General features: G+C 46.5%; 1 protein-coding gene across 3 annotated transcripts; it reads right to left on the minus strand.

Annotated features, from left to right (window-relative positions):
- Positions 1-1,060: 1,060 nt before the first annotated feature.
- RNF183 (ring finger protein 183) lies at positions 1,061-7,894 on the minus strand. 3 transcript variants are annotated; one of them, XM_009001561.6, is made up of 3 exons: positions 7,676-7,894; positions 3,155-3,354; positions 1,061-1,855 (listed from the first exon to the last, which is right to left on the minus strand). In XM_009001561.6, exons 2-3 carry the CDS (start codon positions 3,163-3,165, stop codon positions 1,240-1,242), a joined length of 627 nt encoding a protein of 208 aa, XP_008999809.3. In that variant the 5' UTR covers positions 3,166-3,354; positions 7,676-7,894; the 3' UTR covers positions 1,061-1,239. The 3 variants fall into 3 exon arrangements, with proteins under 3 accessions (XP_008999809.3, XP_008999798.3, XP_078230972.1); XM_009001550.6 differs by having other exon boundaries at positions 3,155-3,357; XM_078374846.1 differs by lacking the exon at positions 3,155-3,354 and having other exon boundaries at positions 7,676-7,743.
- Between the last annotated feature and the right edge of the window lie 5,734 nt (positions 7,895-13,628).

A 13,628-nucleotide genomic window follows, 5' to 3' on the forward strand; every position in this document is an offset into this window, starting at 1 on the left:
TTCTGACCTCAAATGATCTGCCCACCTTGGCCTCCCAAAGTGCTGGGATTACAGACCTGAGCCACCACACCCAGCCTGTGATGGTATCTTAACCACTTTAAAATTGTTTCAAGAGCCGTGAGCCACCAGCCAAGGTTAAAACTGGGGAAACAGAAATCAGGATTTTAGACACTGCAAGGTTGCAACTTATCAAACAACAGCATGAGCTGCCAAATTCTGTCTGATTGGTTCCTGGATTCTATCACGTAAAGTGAAAGCCAAGGTTCCCGCCCGCCCCCTACTCCACACCCCCCAACCTCCGCCTCCTATGGCTGGGATGGGAGCTAAGGGTTTGCCTCTGTCCAGGGTTTCTATTTTCTTGAGGCCAGAATTATGGAGCCTGGGGGAGGGGAGTCAGAGCTCTACCCTGTGTCCATTCTAATCAGGGCTTTTGTACCTGCCCGGAGGAAGAAAAGACCTAGTCCTCCAAATCCCAGACTTCCTCTAGTCCACTGATACGGCATCTTTCACCTTTAGATTTGTATACACCTAACACTCCATGAACTGTGTGCTGGCAAGAGGTGGTCTTCTAGAAGCAGCAGCTGAATCAGCACACCCCTTCTTGCTAGTAAGGGCCGTCTGCCACCCCTGGATAATCCTACTCTTCTCTTCCCTTAGTTCTGGCACTTAGTACCAGCCCAGCTAATGGTCATAGAATGAATAAGGGAATGAATGAATGAACGCAGCACAGTTTTACTGGAACTGGTGGCAAGACATCAAAAAAGAAAGTAAAAAGAAACAAACACATTTACCCACAGAATTGAAGCTCACTTCCCAATTTTTTTTTTTTTTTTGCAATCCATAGTAGGAAGAGGAACTCAAAAAAATACGCACTGAGTTTGAAGCGGCTCCAGTGGGAAACGCAACTTGCTATTTGGGCCAGTCAGGTTCCTGGACCCCATTGTACCACCCTTTGGCACAGCTTGCTGTGTAGCTCTGTGGTCAGAACTGCTTCTCTGCCCTTCCATGACGCCACACTCACACCCGGAGGTCGAGGTCGTTCCACATCTCCCAGTCCTTCAAGCTTTTAGTTAGTTGTTTTTTTTTTTAATTGTCCACAGAACCAAACACATGGCCTAACCAATCTCTGGATTGTAAAATAAACAACACTACAAAGGAAGGCAATACCAAATGAGGCTCCGCAGTCACCATGCCCAGCAGCTACTGAGAAAGGCTTGGTTTCTTGTCTGGGAACAGTGCTCACCCTACACCCCACAGGAACTGCTTGGTCCAAAAGATGGAGAAGATGAGCAGCAGAGTGACGCTGAGGATGACGGCCATCAGGTAGGCAAAGATCCGGAACTGCGGGTTGCGGAAACACTCCCTCAGGGAGTAGTGGCTGGGGATGGGGATGGGCGTAGGCACGGTGGCAGAGGCTGTGTCCGGGGGTGGCCCAGTCTGGCCCCCAGACTGGGGGCCAAGGTCCAGCGTGTAGACTCGAGGCTGGCGCAGGAAGTAGCGGCTCTTGGGCTGGTCCTTGAGGCAGAGCTGACGGCCTTCCAGGATGACATGGTGGGGCTCCAGGCGGAGCAGGGTGAGCATGGCAGTGTCTGTGGGCAAGTCAGTGACCGGCTGCCCTGAGGCCAGCACCGTGGGCTGGCGACAGAGCGGGCACAGCAGGCGGCGCCGGGCCGGGGTCACCAGGCTGAGGTGGGCCAGGCATTCCACGCAGAAGGAGTGGCAGCAATCCAGCATTTTGGGGGTATGGAACGTGTTGTTGAAGGGGTTCCAGCAGACAGGGCACTCAGCCTCGAGTTCCCGGCCCTGCTGCTCAGCCATCCTCAGCCACACACGGGGAGGCCTCGTGGGAGTCGTCCTGGCAGAAGGGGGAAAGGCACAAAAGAACAGCCATGAAACCCTATCCCTGTGCTTGGCCTGGAGCAAAGTGTTTTGTGGGTGTTGAAAGGTGTAATCACTCAGGTTTTACTTAGGTTCAAAAGCATTTTGTTCTTGATCACCAGAGTTGAATGCTCCTGCATTTTTTCCCTCTGTCAAGAAAGCCTGGGCCACCCCTACTAAGAGCCCCCAAGTGAGTCGGCATTGAAGGAAACAGCGCCCCGGGCTTCGGACTTTGGAGCTGAACACAAATGCTCCTTATGGTCAGTGTGTGTGCCCTGGCTGCCCTGAATCCAGGGAGCTGGGGGTAAGCTGCAGTCTGTGAATTTTGCTAGAGGAAAGAAATGTTTCCTTCCCTGCTACCTCAAATCCCTGACTAGCACAGAGATGGGTTTTGTGACTTCCCTGGTCTGTCCCTCCTATGGGGACAAATGCCAGGCCCTCTTTCCCTCCTCCCCTTGAGCTAGAGGGCCAACCCTCCAGAGTCTACTCACCCAATCCGTAGCCTGGCAAGGAGGCCCCTGGTAAAGCCTTTCTCCTCACCTGGAAGCCTTGCAGAAGCTCCCCTGCCCCAGTCCCCAGATTAGCCCTTCCAGAGCCTCTTCCCATCCTCTGCCTCCCCTGGCTCCTCCTCCCTCCCTTTGTGCTGGGAACCCTTCAGGGCACGCACCTGGGCTTCTGTGGCCTCCAGGATGGCAGGCAGACTACTCTGGAGGGCCTGAGGCTCCAGACACTTCCTCCCCTCAATAAGCAAAGCTTTGGGAGACTGCTTTCTTGCCACCAACCCAGGAACCTGTCTCCATGGCAGCACACACGCAGCACCTGGGGCTGCCAGGTGGCCCAGTGTGCAGCCTCTTGAGCACACCTGCCTGGAGCCAAGGCCCAAGAGCTTCCTGGGGGGCGGCGTGGGGAGGGAGATGGGGGACCTGAGTTCCCCCCAGGCCATGGCAACTAATTTAACCTGGAAGCTAAGCACCCGCAAGATTGTAGGCAGTCCCTTCAAGACCTGGAATCCCTGGTCTGGAAAGGTAGGGTGGCGATTTCCTCTTTCTAGATGTGAAAAGGGTAAGTGAGCTTTCTGGGCTTCCTCTCTCTGGGGCCCTCCTGTCTCTTGGAAAGCGGCTAGAACCTCCTCCTTGCACAGAGGGGCTGCCTGCTCAGCACTTCAGTTGCTGTGAGTTACCTACTTCAGAGCTTAACAGCTCCGACTCTCAGATTCAGTCCAGTCACCTGCTGATCTTTTAATATGCCTAAGTAACTACAAGCAGTGCGTACAAACCTTGCTGCCATCTGCTTTGTTCTTAGCACACAGCCGATCAGCCTGCTGAGATCTTAGAGATGGCCATCCCTTCAACCTTAGGGAGTTCAAGGGGGGAGCTGGAGGGAGGCACACCCCGGCCTTGCTTCTCCACTTCAAACAGAAACACCTGGCTTTTCTCTGTTTCTCTTCGGGTCATTTGAATAATTTGAAGAGTTGAGCTGCTAAGGAAAAGAAAACGTTTAAAAACCAATTCTCTGGCCGGGAGCCGTGGCTCACGCCTATAATCCCAGCATTTAGGGAGGCCGAGGCAGGTGGATCACGAGGTCAAGAGATCGAGACCATCCTGGTCAACATGGTGAAACCCCGTCTCTACTAAAATACAAAAAATTAGCTGGTCATAGTGGCGCCCACCTGTAGTCCCAGCTACTCAGGAGGCTGAGGTAGGAGAATTGCTTGAACTCAGGAGGCGGAGGTTGCGGTGAGCCGAGATCGCGCCATTGCACTCCAGCCCGGGTAACAAGAGCAAAACTCCATTTCAAAACAAACAAACAATTCTCCATCTGAGCTACTTGCTTTGCAGATGAGAAACAAGAAGTGACTCACCCAAAGTCACCCAGCTAGTTAATGGTGACATGGAACCCATGTCTTCAGACTCACAGTCTTGGTAAAGACAGAAGGCTGCATCCATGCCGTCCGCCTACTCAGTGTGTGTTACTAGCTAGATAACAAGTGTTTCATGTTATCAGGAATCCCTCACAGCCAGGAGACTCACGGTAGAAATCCAGGAACTACGCAAGAGGGGATCTGGGGAAAGGGAGTCTCCCTGGAGCCCTGATATGACATCATCTACCCCGACTGAGTGGCTTCCTGGTTTTCTTCTAGACCTCTGACACTGCTCCAAACTGGGAAGGAGGAAATGAGATGTGGAGGGAGATGGAGCCCTAAGTGAAACAAGGGTAGTTTGCCAGGCTCTGCTCCAGGGCTTTATTCTACGGTCCATTCATCTACTCGATCATTACTGAGTGCTTACTCTAGCCCAGGTGCTGTGCAAGGTATTATTGAGTATCATGGTGAACAAAATAGACATTGTCTTTTATCTCATGACATTTAGAGTGTAGTGAGGCAAAGAGACATTTAATGAATAATGGGCGATAAATAAATACACGGTTTTTTTTTTTTTTTTTTTTTGAGATGGAGTCTCACTCTGTCTTCCAGGCTGCAGTGATCTCAATTCATTGTAACCTCTGCTTCCCGGGTTCAAGCAATTCTCCTGCCTCAGCCTCCCAAGTAGCTAGGACTACAGGCGCCCGCCACCATGTCCGGCTAATTTTTTGTGGTTTTAATAGAGATGGGCTTTCACCAAATACATGGTTTTAATGGTTGTTAATAAAGGGCAGAAAGGAAAATGGGCTTGAGGTGTTTGGTGGCTGCTCCCGATGAGACGACCAGGGAAGGTTTCTGCAAAGAGGTGACAGAAGAGCTGAGACCAAAGTATAAAAGAATCTAGCCATGCAGAGTGGAGGAAGAGCATTGCAGGCCTGGGGAACAGCAGGTGTGGCCCCTTGGTGAGAAAAGCTCCACCAATTTGAGAAAGTGAAAGGAGACCAGGTGATCAAAGTGTGGTGGCTGGAGCCGGGGTAGGCAAGATGGGGAGGGGTAGGATGCGGGACCTGTGAGCTCAGGAGCTCATCTGGATTTTATTCCAGGGGTGAGCAGTAGGGTAAGGTACCTGATCCTATTTCCATTTTTTTTTTGAGAGGGAGTCTTGCTCTGTCACCTAGGCTGGAATGCAATGGCACAATCTCGGCTCACTGCAACCTCCACCTCCCAGGTTCAAGCAATTCTCCTGCCTCAGCCTCCTGAATAGCGGGGATTACAGGTGCCCACCACCACACTGGGCTAATTTTTGTATTTTTAGTAGAGATGAGGTTTCACCATGTTGGTCAGGCTGGTCTCAAACTCCTGACCTCGTGATCTACCCACCTCAGCCTCCCACAGTGCTGGGATTACAGGTGTGAGCCACTGCGCCTGGCCCCTATTTCCATTTTTAAAACACCATTCTAGCTACAGAGCAGAGGACAGACTGAGAGGACAAGCGTGGGAAGGGAAGACCCACTTGGGCTCTGTCGGATGTGCGATGGTGGTGCTGGTGCAGGTCAGGTGGTAGTGGAGAAGATAAAAGGGGATCAGGTAAGTGATATCTTTGGGAACAGAACCAAAGCCACTTCCCAAGAAGCAGTGGAGTTCTTAGGATCGAGACTGTAGTTTCTGGAACACGATTGTCAAGGTTCATGAGAACAGATCCATGGCTTTTTTAGGGCTGTGATTCCAGTTGAATTGCTTGACTTCTCTGTGCCTCTATTTTTTCCATATGAAAAGGAAGCCAAAACTAGTAAAGCTTTTAGTTAGAGCCCAGCACCCAGTAAGGACTACAAAGTGATGAACTGGCTGGGCACAGTGGCTCATGCCTGTAATCCCAGCACTTTGGGAGGCTGAGGCAGGTGCGTCACCCAAGGTTGGGAGTTTGAGACCAGCCTGGGCAACATGGAGAAACCCCGTCTCTACTAAAAATACAAAAAATTAGCTGGGCATGCTGGCGGGTGCCTGTAACCCCAGCTACTCGGGAGGCTGAGGCAGGAGAATGACTTGAACCTGGGAGGTGCCGTTTCACCCCAGCCTGGGCAACAAGAGCAAAACTCCACCTCAAAAAAAAAAAAAAAAAGCCAACAATGCATCACCTAACAATGGGAATATGTTCAGAGAAATGCATCATTGTATTAATATCACAGAGCATATTTACACAAACCTAGATGGTAGCATCTACCTAGGCAGTATGGTCTAGCCTATTGCCCCTACGCTACAAACCCATACAGCATATTGTGTTCTGAATACTGTAGGCAATTGTAACACAATGGAAAGTATTTGTGTATTTCAACATAAACTTAGAAGAGGCACAGTAAATATATGGTATTATGATCTTATGTGGCCACCATCATATATGTAGTCTGTTGTTGACCAAAACATTGTTATGGATATGAGGCAGCTGGAATTATTAATGTAAATAGATTTGAGAGAGAGGAAGGGTCAAGGTTGACTTCAAAGCCATGACAAAATTTTCTGCATCAAGTTTTGAGGAGCCCCTGAATTCCAGAGTGTGGCAGAAACAGACCTTTAATACTTATCGGAAGCCTTAAACTATATGTAGCCCCAACTCATCAATTCCCTCACTGGGAATGGATTCCATGGAAATCATCAAGGACTTCTGCAAAGACGTGATTACAGAGAATCCCATCGAGGCCCTGATTTAACAGTGACCTACAGAGAACTACTTCATCATCCAGTAATAGGACATTGATTAGGTAGATTCTGCTCCATCCATAGAAAGCGACATTATGCACCCTTTAAAATGATGTGATAAAACTATTAATATGGATATATGCCTCGGATATAATGTCATCAGGCAAAAAGAACCAGCAACAAAACCATATTACAATATAATCCAATTTTCAAAACCGTGTGCACCATAGGAAAACATGTCTGGAAACATAAACAACTAAATATTAGCAGTGGTTACCTCTGGGGCAAGATTAAACGTTGGTTTTTTATTTTTAATTTTACCTGAAAATTCTAGCTTTACTCCGGTAAGCTTGTATTACTACAAGTAAAGATCTCCTGTTTCCCCCCACATCAGATCTACATTCTCTGAAGTTCCACAGCCAGAGCTGTAAAGGGCTGTCCAAGAGGAGGAAGGATCATTATTCCCTGGGCCTTTATCTGTGCTGCTCCCCCAGGGATCATCTGTTGTTTCAGGATCAGCTGGGGAGAGGCTCTGGCCATGCACCAACCCCACCCCACGTCAGGACATCTCAGCTACAGTAAATCCTAAACACTGCCCCAAAGTCATCTCCCTGGTCTAAGAACAAGTCATCACCAAATATCAATTGTCCCTAGCGTCACTCCAATGTTTTCAGCCAAGAACTGGCATTTTCATAGCACTTCATAGTTTAGCCCTTGCTAAAATCTAAGCATGATGATCCATTTGATAGGTTACTTGCCTTTTAGGATTTTTTTTGTTGTGTTTGCAGAAGGCCGTTTGATACTCTAAAACCACCCTGTGAGAGAGGCTGAGTGGGGAGTCAAAAGCATGCCGGCTTTGGAACCAGATTTGGAACGATTTGTCTTGGACAAATGGCTTAACCTCTCTGAACTTCATTTTCCTCTGTAAAAAAGGCTAATAATCCCACTCCTCCAGAGTTGCTCTGTGGAAGGAAGAGTCTATAAGGTGCCCAGTAGAATACAGAAGGTGCTCAATACAGACCTAGCATGATTATTTTTAGATCCATTTTCTAGATGGGGAAGTCAAGGCTCAGAAGGGTGAGGCGACTTGCCAAAGGCTTCCCAGCTAAAGAGCAGCTGAGATGAAAGATGAACCCAGGAGCCCTCCGTCCCAGGCCAGAGTTTACCTGCTGCGCACTTCTTTCTCTCAGGACTCTGGGGCCTGGGTGACCCGTCCCTCTGCGACCCTCTCTGGCTCCTTACCTGCTCCCTCAGAGCCGAAGCCTCCTCCACCCGTCCCTGCAGCCCTGCACACATGAGCTTTGTTTTCTGAATTCCCAGGCCCGATTTCCAGGCAGCATGGGTGGGTCTCATTTGCATAGGTCCTAGCAGGCTTGGCCAGCTCTGGCTGTTTCAGGTTTTCTTCTTCCTTCTGGTGACTTTGGACTCCCTGCACACCCTGGAGGCTTTGCTTGCTTTGTCTTCCTCCTGTGAGTCACTCTGGCTTTTGCTCCGAGGGGGTTGAAGTGCACTCATCCTTGCAGGCCTCTGTTCTGGATGGGTTGATCTCCTGCCATCCCCTCCGGTTCCACTTGCCCTCTGTGGCTGACCCGCCTCAACTCCTGGCTTCTGCCCAGATGGATCCTTCTTCCTGCTGAGCCCCTGCAACCAAAATACAAACGGCTCTAACAACAGTGGCCATTAATACAGCAGAAAAAATAGTCGGAGAGAGGCAGTTGAGCATCTACCCGAAGAGCCAGTGTTCTCAAGCCAGGCATACTTCTAGGTCAGAATTCAGTACTCACTGAGAGTCCAAACTCCACTTAACTAGCGATGGAGACTTGAGAAAATCAGTTAACTTCTGCCAGCCTCAGTTTCCTCACCTGAAAACGGCCATAATCACCTACCTACTCAATCTGCAGATTAACAAGGTGATCGGGGTCATATAATAACACAGTGCCTGGCACACAGTAATACAGTAAATGTTAACCAGAACAATTATTGTTATATGACCAGTCTGTTCACATGGCCCATCTTTTGTTCCCACTCAAATTCTGTTTGTACCTATGGTCCTCTTCTTTTCTCTCTTCTCTTCTCCTCTCTTCTCTCTCTATCTCTCTTTCTTTGACATGGTCTTGCTCTGTTACCAAGGCTGGAATACAGTGGAGTGATACTGATACACTGCAACCTCCACCTCCAGAGTTCTAGCGATTCTCCTGCCTCAGCCTCTGGAGTAGCTGGGACTACAGGCACCCAACACCATGCTCGGCTAATTTTTATATTTTTAGTAGAGACGGGGTTTCACCATGTTGGCCAGAATGGTCTCGAACTCCTGACCTTAGGTGATCTGCCCACCTTGACCTCCCAGAAGTGCTGGGATTACAGGCGTGAGCCACCATGTCTGGTCCCTTATTTCTTTACTGACATATTCAGTAGTGCTTGAGAAAGAAATAAGTAAATAAACGTATCTGCTTGGTGATGTAATCAAAAGCCCCAGTTTCCTCATTTTGTGTTTTTTTACATTAATTTTTATGTATTTATTTATTTTGAGACAGTCTCACTCTGTCATCCAGGCTGGAATGCAGTGGCATGATCACAGCTCACTGCAGCCTCAACCTCCTGGGCTTAAGCAATTCTCCCACCTCTGCCTCCTGAGTACCTGAGACTACAGGTGCATGCCACTGTGGCTGGCTAATTTTTGTATTTCTTGTAGAGATGGGGTTTCTCCACATTGCCTAGGCTGGTCTCAAAACTCCTGGGCTCCAGCAATCCACCTACCAAAAGTGCTAGGATTACACTTGAGTCACCATGTCCAAATTTGATTTTTAAATAGGTTATATATTTACATGGTTGAGCACGTGAATGGTTTGATTTCATAGTGAAAACTTTCTCTTCCCAGCCACCTGGTTTCCCTGGAAATCTAAGTATTATACCATCAGTTTGTTGTGTATCTTTCCAAAGATGTTTTATGCATACACAAACAGCATTTCCATGGCAAAACATCTATGTATTCCTTTTCCTCCTTTTTACACAAATATGTGTGTTATATACACTCTTCTGCATTTTTCTTTTCTTCATTTGATGATGTATTTGAGATATCGTTCTGTATTAGTACATAAAGACCTTCTTTGGTTTTTGGCCGGGCGTGGTGGCTCACACCTGTAATCTGAGCACTTTGGGAGGCTGAGGTGGGTGGATTACCTGAGGTCAGAAGTTGGATACCAGCCTGGCCAACATGGTGAAACTCTGTCTCTACTAAAAATACAAAAATTAACTGGGCATGGTGGCAGCCTCCTGTAATCCCAGCTACTTGGGAGGCTGAGGCAGGAGAATTGCTTGAAACCAGGAGGTGGAGATTGCAGTGAGCCGAGATCACACCATTGCACTCCAGCCCTGGTGACAGTGTGAGATTCCCTTTCAAAAAAAAGAAAAAGGCGGAGGTTGCAGTAAGCTGAGATTGTGTCACTGCATTGCACTTCAGCCTGGGCAATAGAGTGAGACTCTGTCTCAAAAAAAAAAAAAGATCTTCGATTTTTAATGGTTGTATTCTATTTCACCAAATGGCTGTACCATAAATCACTTCACCAATCCCCTACTGATCTAATCCCCTCATTTTAAATATATAAATATTAAATGGAAGAATAAATGCAAAAACGATTGCTGATTTTAAGTTAGTCTAGAATTGTGTGAAAAGAAAACTGTGGACTTTAGGAAGTTTTAGATCTCTAAGGAAAATGTCTAAGTAATTCTCCTCTTTCTGAGCTACAGACAAGAGGCATATGATCACTGATGACCTCCAAGTTCCTCTCATCTCTGGAATTCCCTGCTTTTTGGTGTCACTATTGGTTAACTGAGGTTAGTGGGGTTTTGAGACACTGATTTAGTCCAAAGAACCTGGTTTGGTATTCGAGCGTTTGGAAGTCATACTTTCTGGCTTGGCAACATAAGAAAACATAAAAAAGTTCATCTACTTCGACCTAATCATATAATTCCCCAGAAGTAACAAAAAGATATATTTTGGTTGAGTGAGGATATTCATTGTAGTTTTATTTTAATCACAAATGATTGAAAACACTCCAAAACCCCATCAATTAAGTGGAAAACTACATAATCATTTAAAATGATGACAGAAAGATTTTCATTGACTTATAAAAATGGTCACAGTATACTGTAAACGAAGGGGAAAGCAGTTTAAAAATGGTGCCTGTAGGTGTGGCTCACACCTATAATCCCAGTACGTTGGGAGGCCAAGATGGGAGGCTTGCTTGAGCCCAAGAGTTCAAGACCAGCAACACCACTGCTAAAAAAAAAAAATTAGCTGGGCATGGTGGCACATGCCTGTTATCTTAGGAGGATCACTTGAGCCCAGGAGGTCAAGGCTGCAGTGAGCCCAGATCGCACCACTACACTCTAGCCTAGGCAACAAAGCAAGACCCTATGAAAGAAAGAAAAGAAGAAAAGGAGAGGGAAAAGGAAGGAAGGAGGGAAGGGAGGGGGACGGAGGGAGGGAGGGAAAGGGGAAGGGGAGGGAAGGGAAGAGGAAAGGTAAGGAAGAAAGGAAGGAAAACAAAAGGAAAGAGAGACTATGTAGCATAAGCCAGATTTTATAAAGCATAATTTATGTATAAAGACTGCAAGGCCTTGAGGCAAAATGTTACAATGTTTATCTCTGGGTGATAGCTACTCATGTTTTCACTTTCTTCTTGCTTGTATTTTCTAAGTTCTCAAACAAATATGTATTACTTTTGTAGTGAGAAAGTTCACTTAGAAAGTAAGTTAAGTCTGAGTTTTCTGCAACCAGGGTATCCAGAACTTAAAAAGATAAGCAGGTAGGGCAGGTAAGAAGTCAGTCATTACATTGTAAGCATCGAAATAAAAATAAAACAAGTCATGGCCTTTTTCAGGGTCACTAATTGTCTAGTGAGTCAATGCATTATCATAATGTCTGTGGGTGGTCAGGCTAAGGAGTGCTTTCCCAACAGTGGAAAATTTTTCCAGGGAGATACCCAGGAGAGATAGTGTGGCATCTCAGGAATTTGAAAGTTAAACTAATTTATTAAGTTCAAGCTTGTAGGGGCAAGGTCAGCCAGCCAGAAAAGCACCTCACCTAAGCAGTACCTTAGACCTGGCTGAGTGAAGAGTCATGAGACTCTGTGGAGCCCAGCCAAGGTCTAGAGCAGAGGCATGGGATTTTAACCCATCTGGGAAGGAAGAGGTGGTAGGAGGCAGAAGGATGGAGAAAAGGTGATGACTGCAGCAAGTTTAGAATCCAAGATGGTTAGTGTTTAGCAAGCCCCAGTCAAGGGCAGAGGGCAGCTCTCCTTAGGAGGCTACCATGTCTTCATCACTCAGAACCTTGCCTGAAGCTTGTCTAGCATTTAGGACAGTTCCAGCAACACAGGCATCACTTAGAGATTGTTAGAAATGCAAAATCTGGCCAGGTGCAGTGGCTCACGCCTGTAATCCCAGCACTTTGGGAGGCTGAGGCAGGTGGATCACGAGGTTAGGAGTTTGAGACCAGTCTGACCAACATGGTGAAACCCTGTCTCTACTAAAAATACAAAAATTAGCCAGGCATGGTGACATGCGCCTGTAATCCCAGCTACTTGGGAGGCTGAGGCAGGAGAACTGCTTGGACCTGGGAGGCGGAGGTTGCGGTGAGTCGAGATCATGCCACTGCACCCCAGCCTAAGAACAGGGTGACACTCTTGCAAAAAAAAAAAAAAAAAAAAGAGAGAGAGAAAGAGAATAAACTCACTTAAAACCCTAAACACATAGATAATTGCCCACACATTTGGATTACAGCTTTTCTCTTTATACTTTAAATGTATACTTTATATATTTTTAAATTATATATTTATATAATTTCATATAAAATGTCACACTGTGTATAGTTTTCTAGCCTCTGTTTTTCACTTATCATCATTTTTATATCATCAAAGAGTCTTCTACAGCCTTTTCTTCAAAATGAAGGTAGTTTTATTGTATTTTGGTTGTAAAAGTGATAATAGGAAAAAACCAACATTTGCTTATATGTGCATAGTCTCTAAAAGGATACACTAGTTGCTGGTCACACTGTTTACCTCTGGAGGGAGCCAGACAGAAGGCAGACAGGGATGAGAGAAGGAATTTTTTGTTTTTGTTTTTTGGTTTTTGAGATAGAGTTTCGCTCCTGTTGCCCAGTCTGGAGTGCAATGGCATGATCTCGGCTCACCGCAACTTCCACCTACTGGGTTCAAGCAATTCTTCTGCCTCAGCCTCCCGAGTAGTTGGGATTACAGGTATGCACCATCACGCCTGGCTAATTTTTGTATTTTTAGTAGAAATTGTGTTTCTCCATGTTGGTCAGGCTGGTCTCGAACTCCTGACGACCTCAGGTGATTCGCCTGCCTTGGCCTCCCAAAGTGCTGGGATTACAGGTGTGAGCCACCGTGCCTGGCCAAGAGAAGGAATTTTTAGTGTATAATCTTTTGGACTCTTGATTATGACTTTGTGAAGGTATTCTCTATAAAAAAAAAAAAATTTAAAAAAAAGCCTGATACATCCTCACTGCTGGAAAAAAAAAAATAATCAAGCAGTATAGAAAGGCACAAAGGAGAAAGTAAATTAATCTTTAAACTCAAACTCAATATGCAGATACAACACTATTAATATTTTTCCATATTTCTTCCAAGCCTTTATCTATGGGTGTACAGACGTGTATATGGACATATTTTTACCAAAACAGAATGATGCTGTACTATGGTTTTTGTTACCTGTGTTTTTCATGTAGCTTGAATCACAGGCAGATTCTATGTAGCCTCATTTTATAACATCTGCATTGTTACTATGTGAAGGTAGCCAGTTACCAAAAAATTCATCCACGCAAACCGAGTCCAGCATCTGAACATGCAGTGCCCGCTAACAATAACCCCTTGACCCAAAGCTGGGATTTTCTTTTCCTTCCATGATGTTTAAACCCACCTTCTCAAAAAACAAAAAAATTGTGTTTCTCCATGTTGGTCAGGCTGGTCTCGAACTCCCGACGACCTCAGGTGATTCACCTGCCTTGGCCTCCCAAAGTGCTGGGATTACAGGTGAGCCACCACTCCCAGCTAATTTTTGTATTTTTAGTAGATACAGGGTTTCATCATTTTGGCCATACTAATCTCGAACTCCTGACCTCATGTGATCCTCCCACCTTGGCCTCCCAAAGTGCTGGTATTACAGGCATGAG

Source organism: Callithrix jacchus, chromosome 1 (assembly GCF_049354715.1).
Source record: "Callithrix jacchus isolate 240 chromosome 1, calJac240_pri, whole genome shotgun sequence".
Taxonomy (NCBI): Eukaryota; Metazoa; Chordata; class Mammalia; order Primates; family Cebidae; genus Callithrix; species Callithrix jacchus.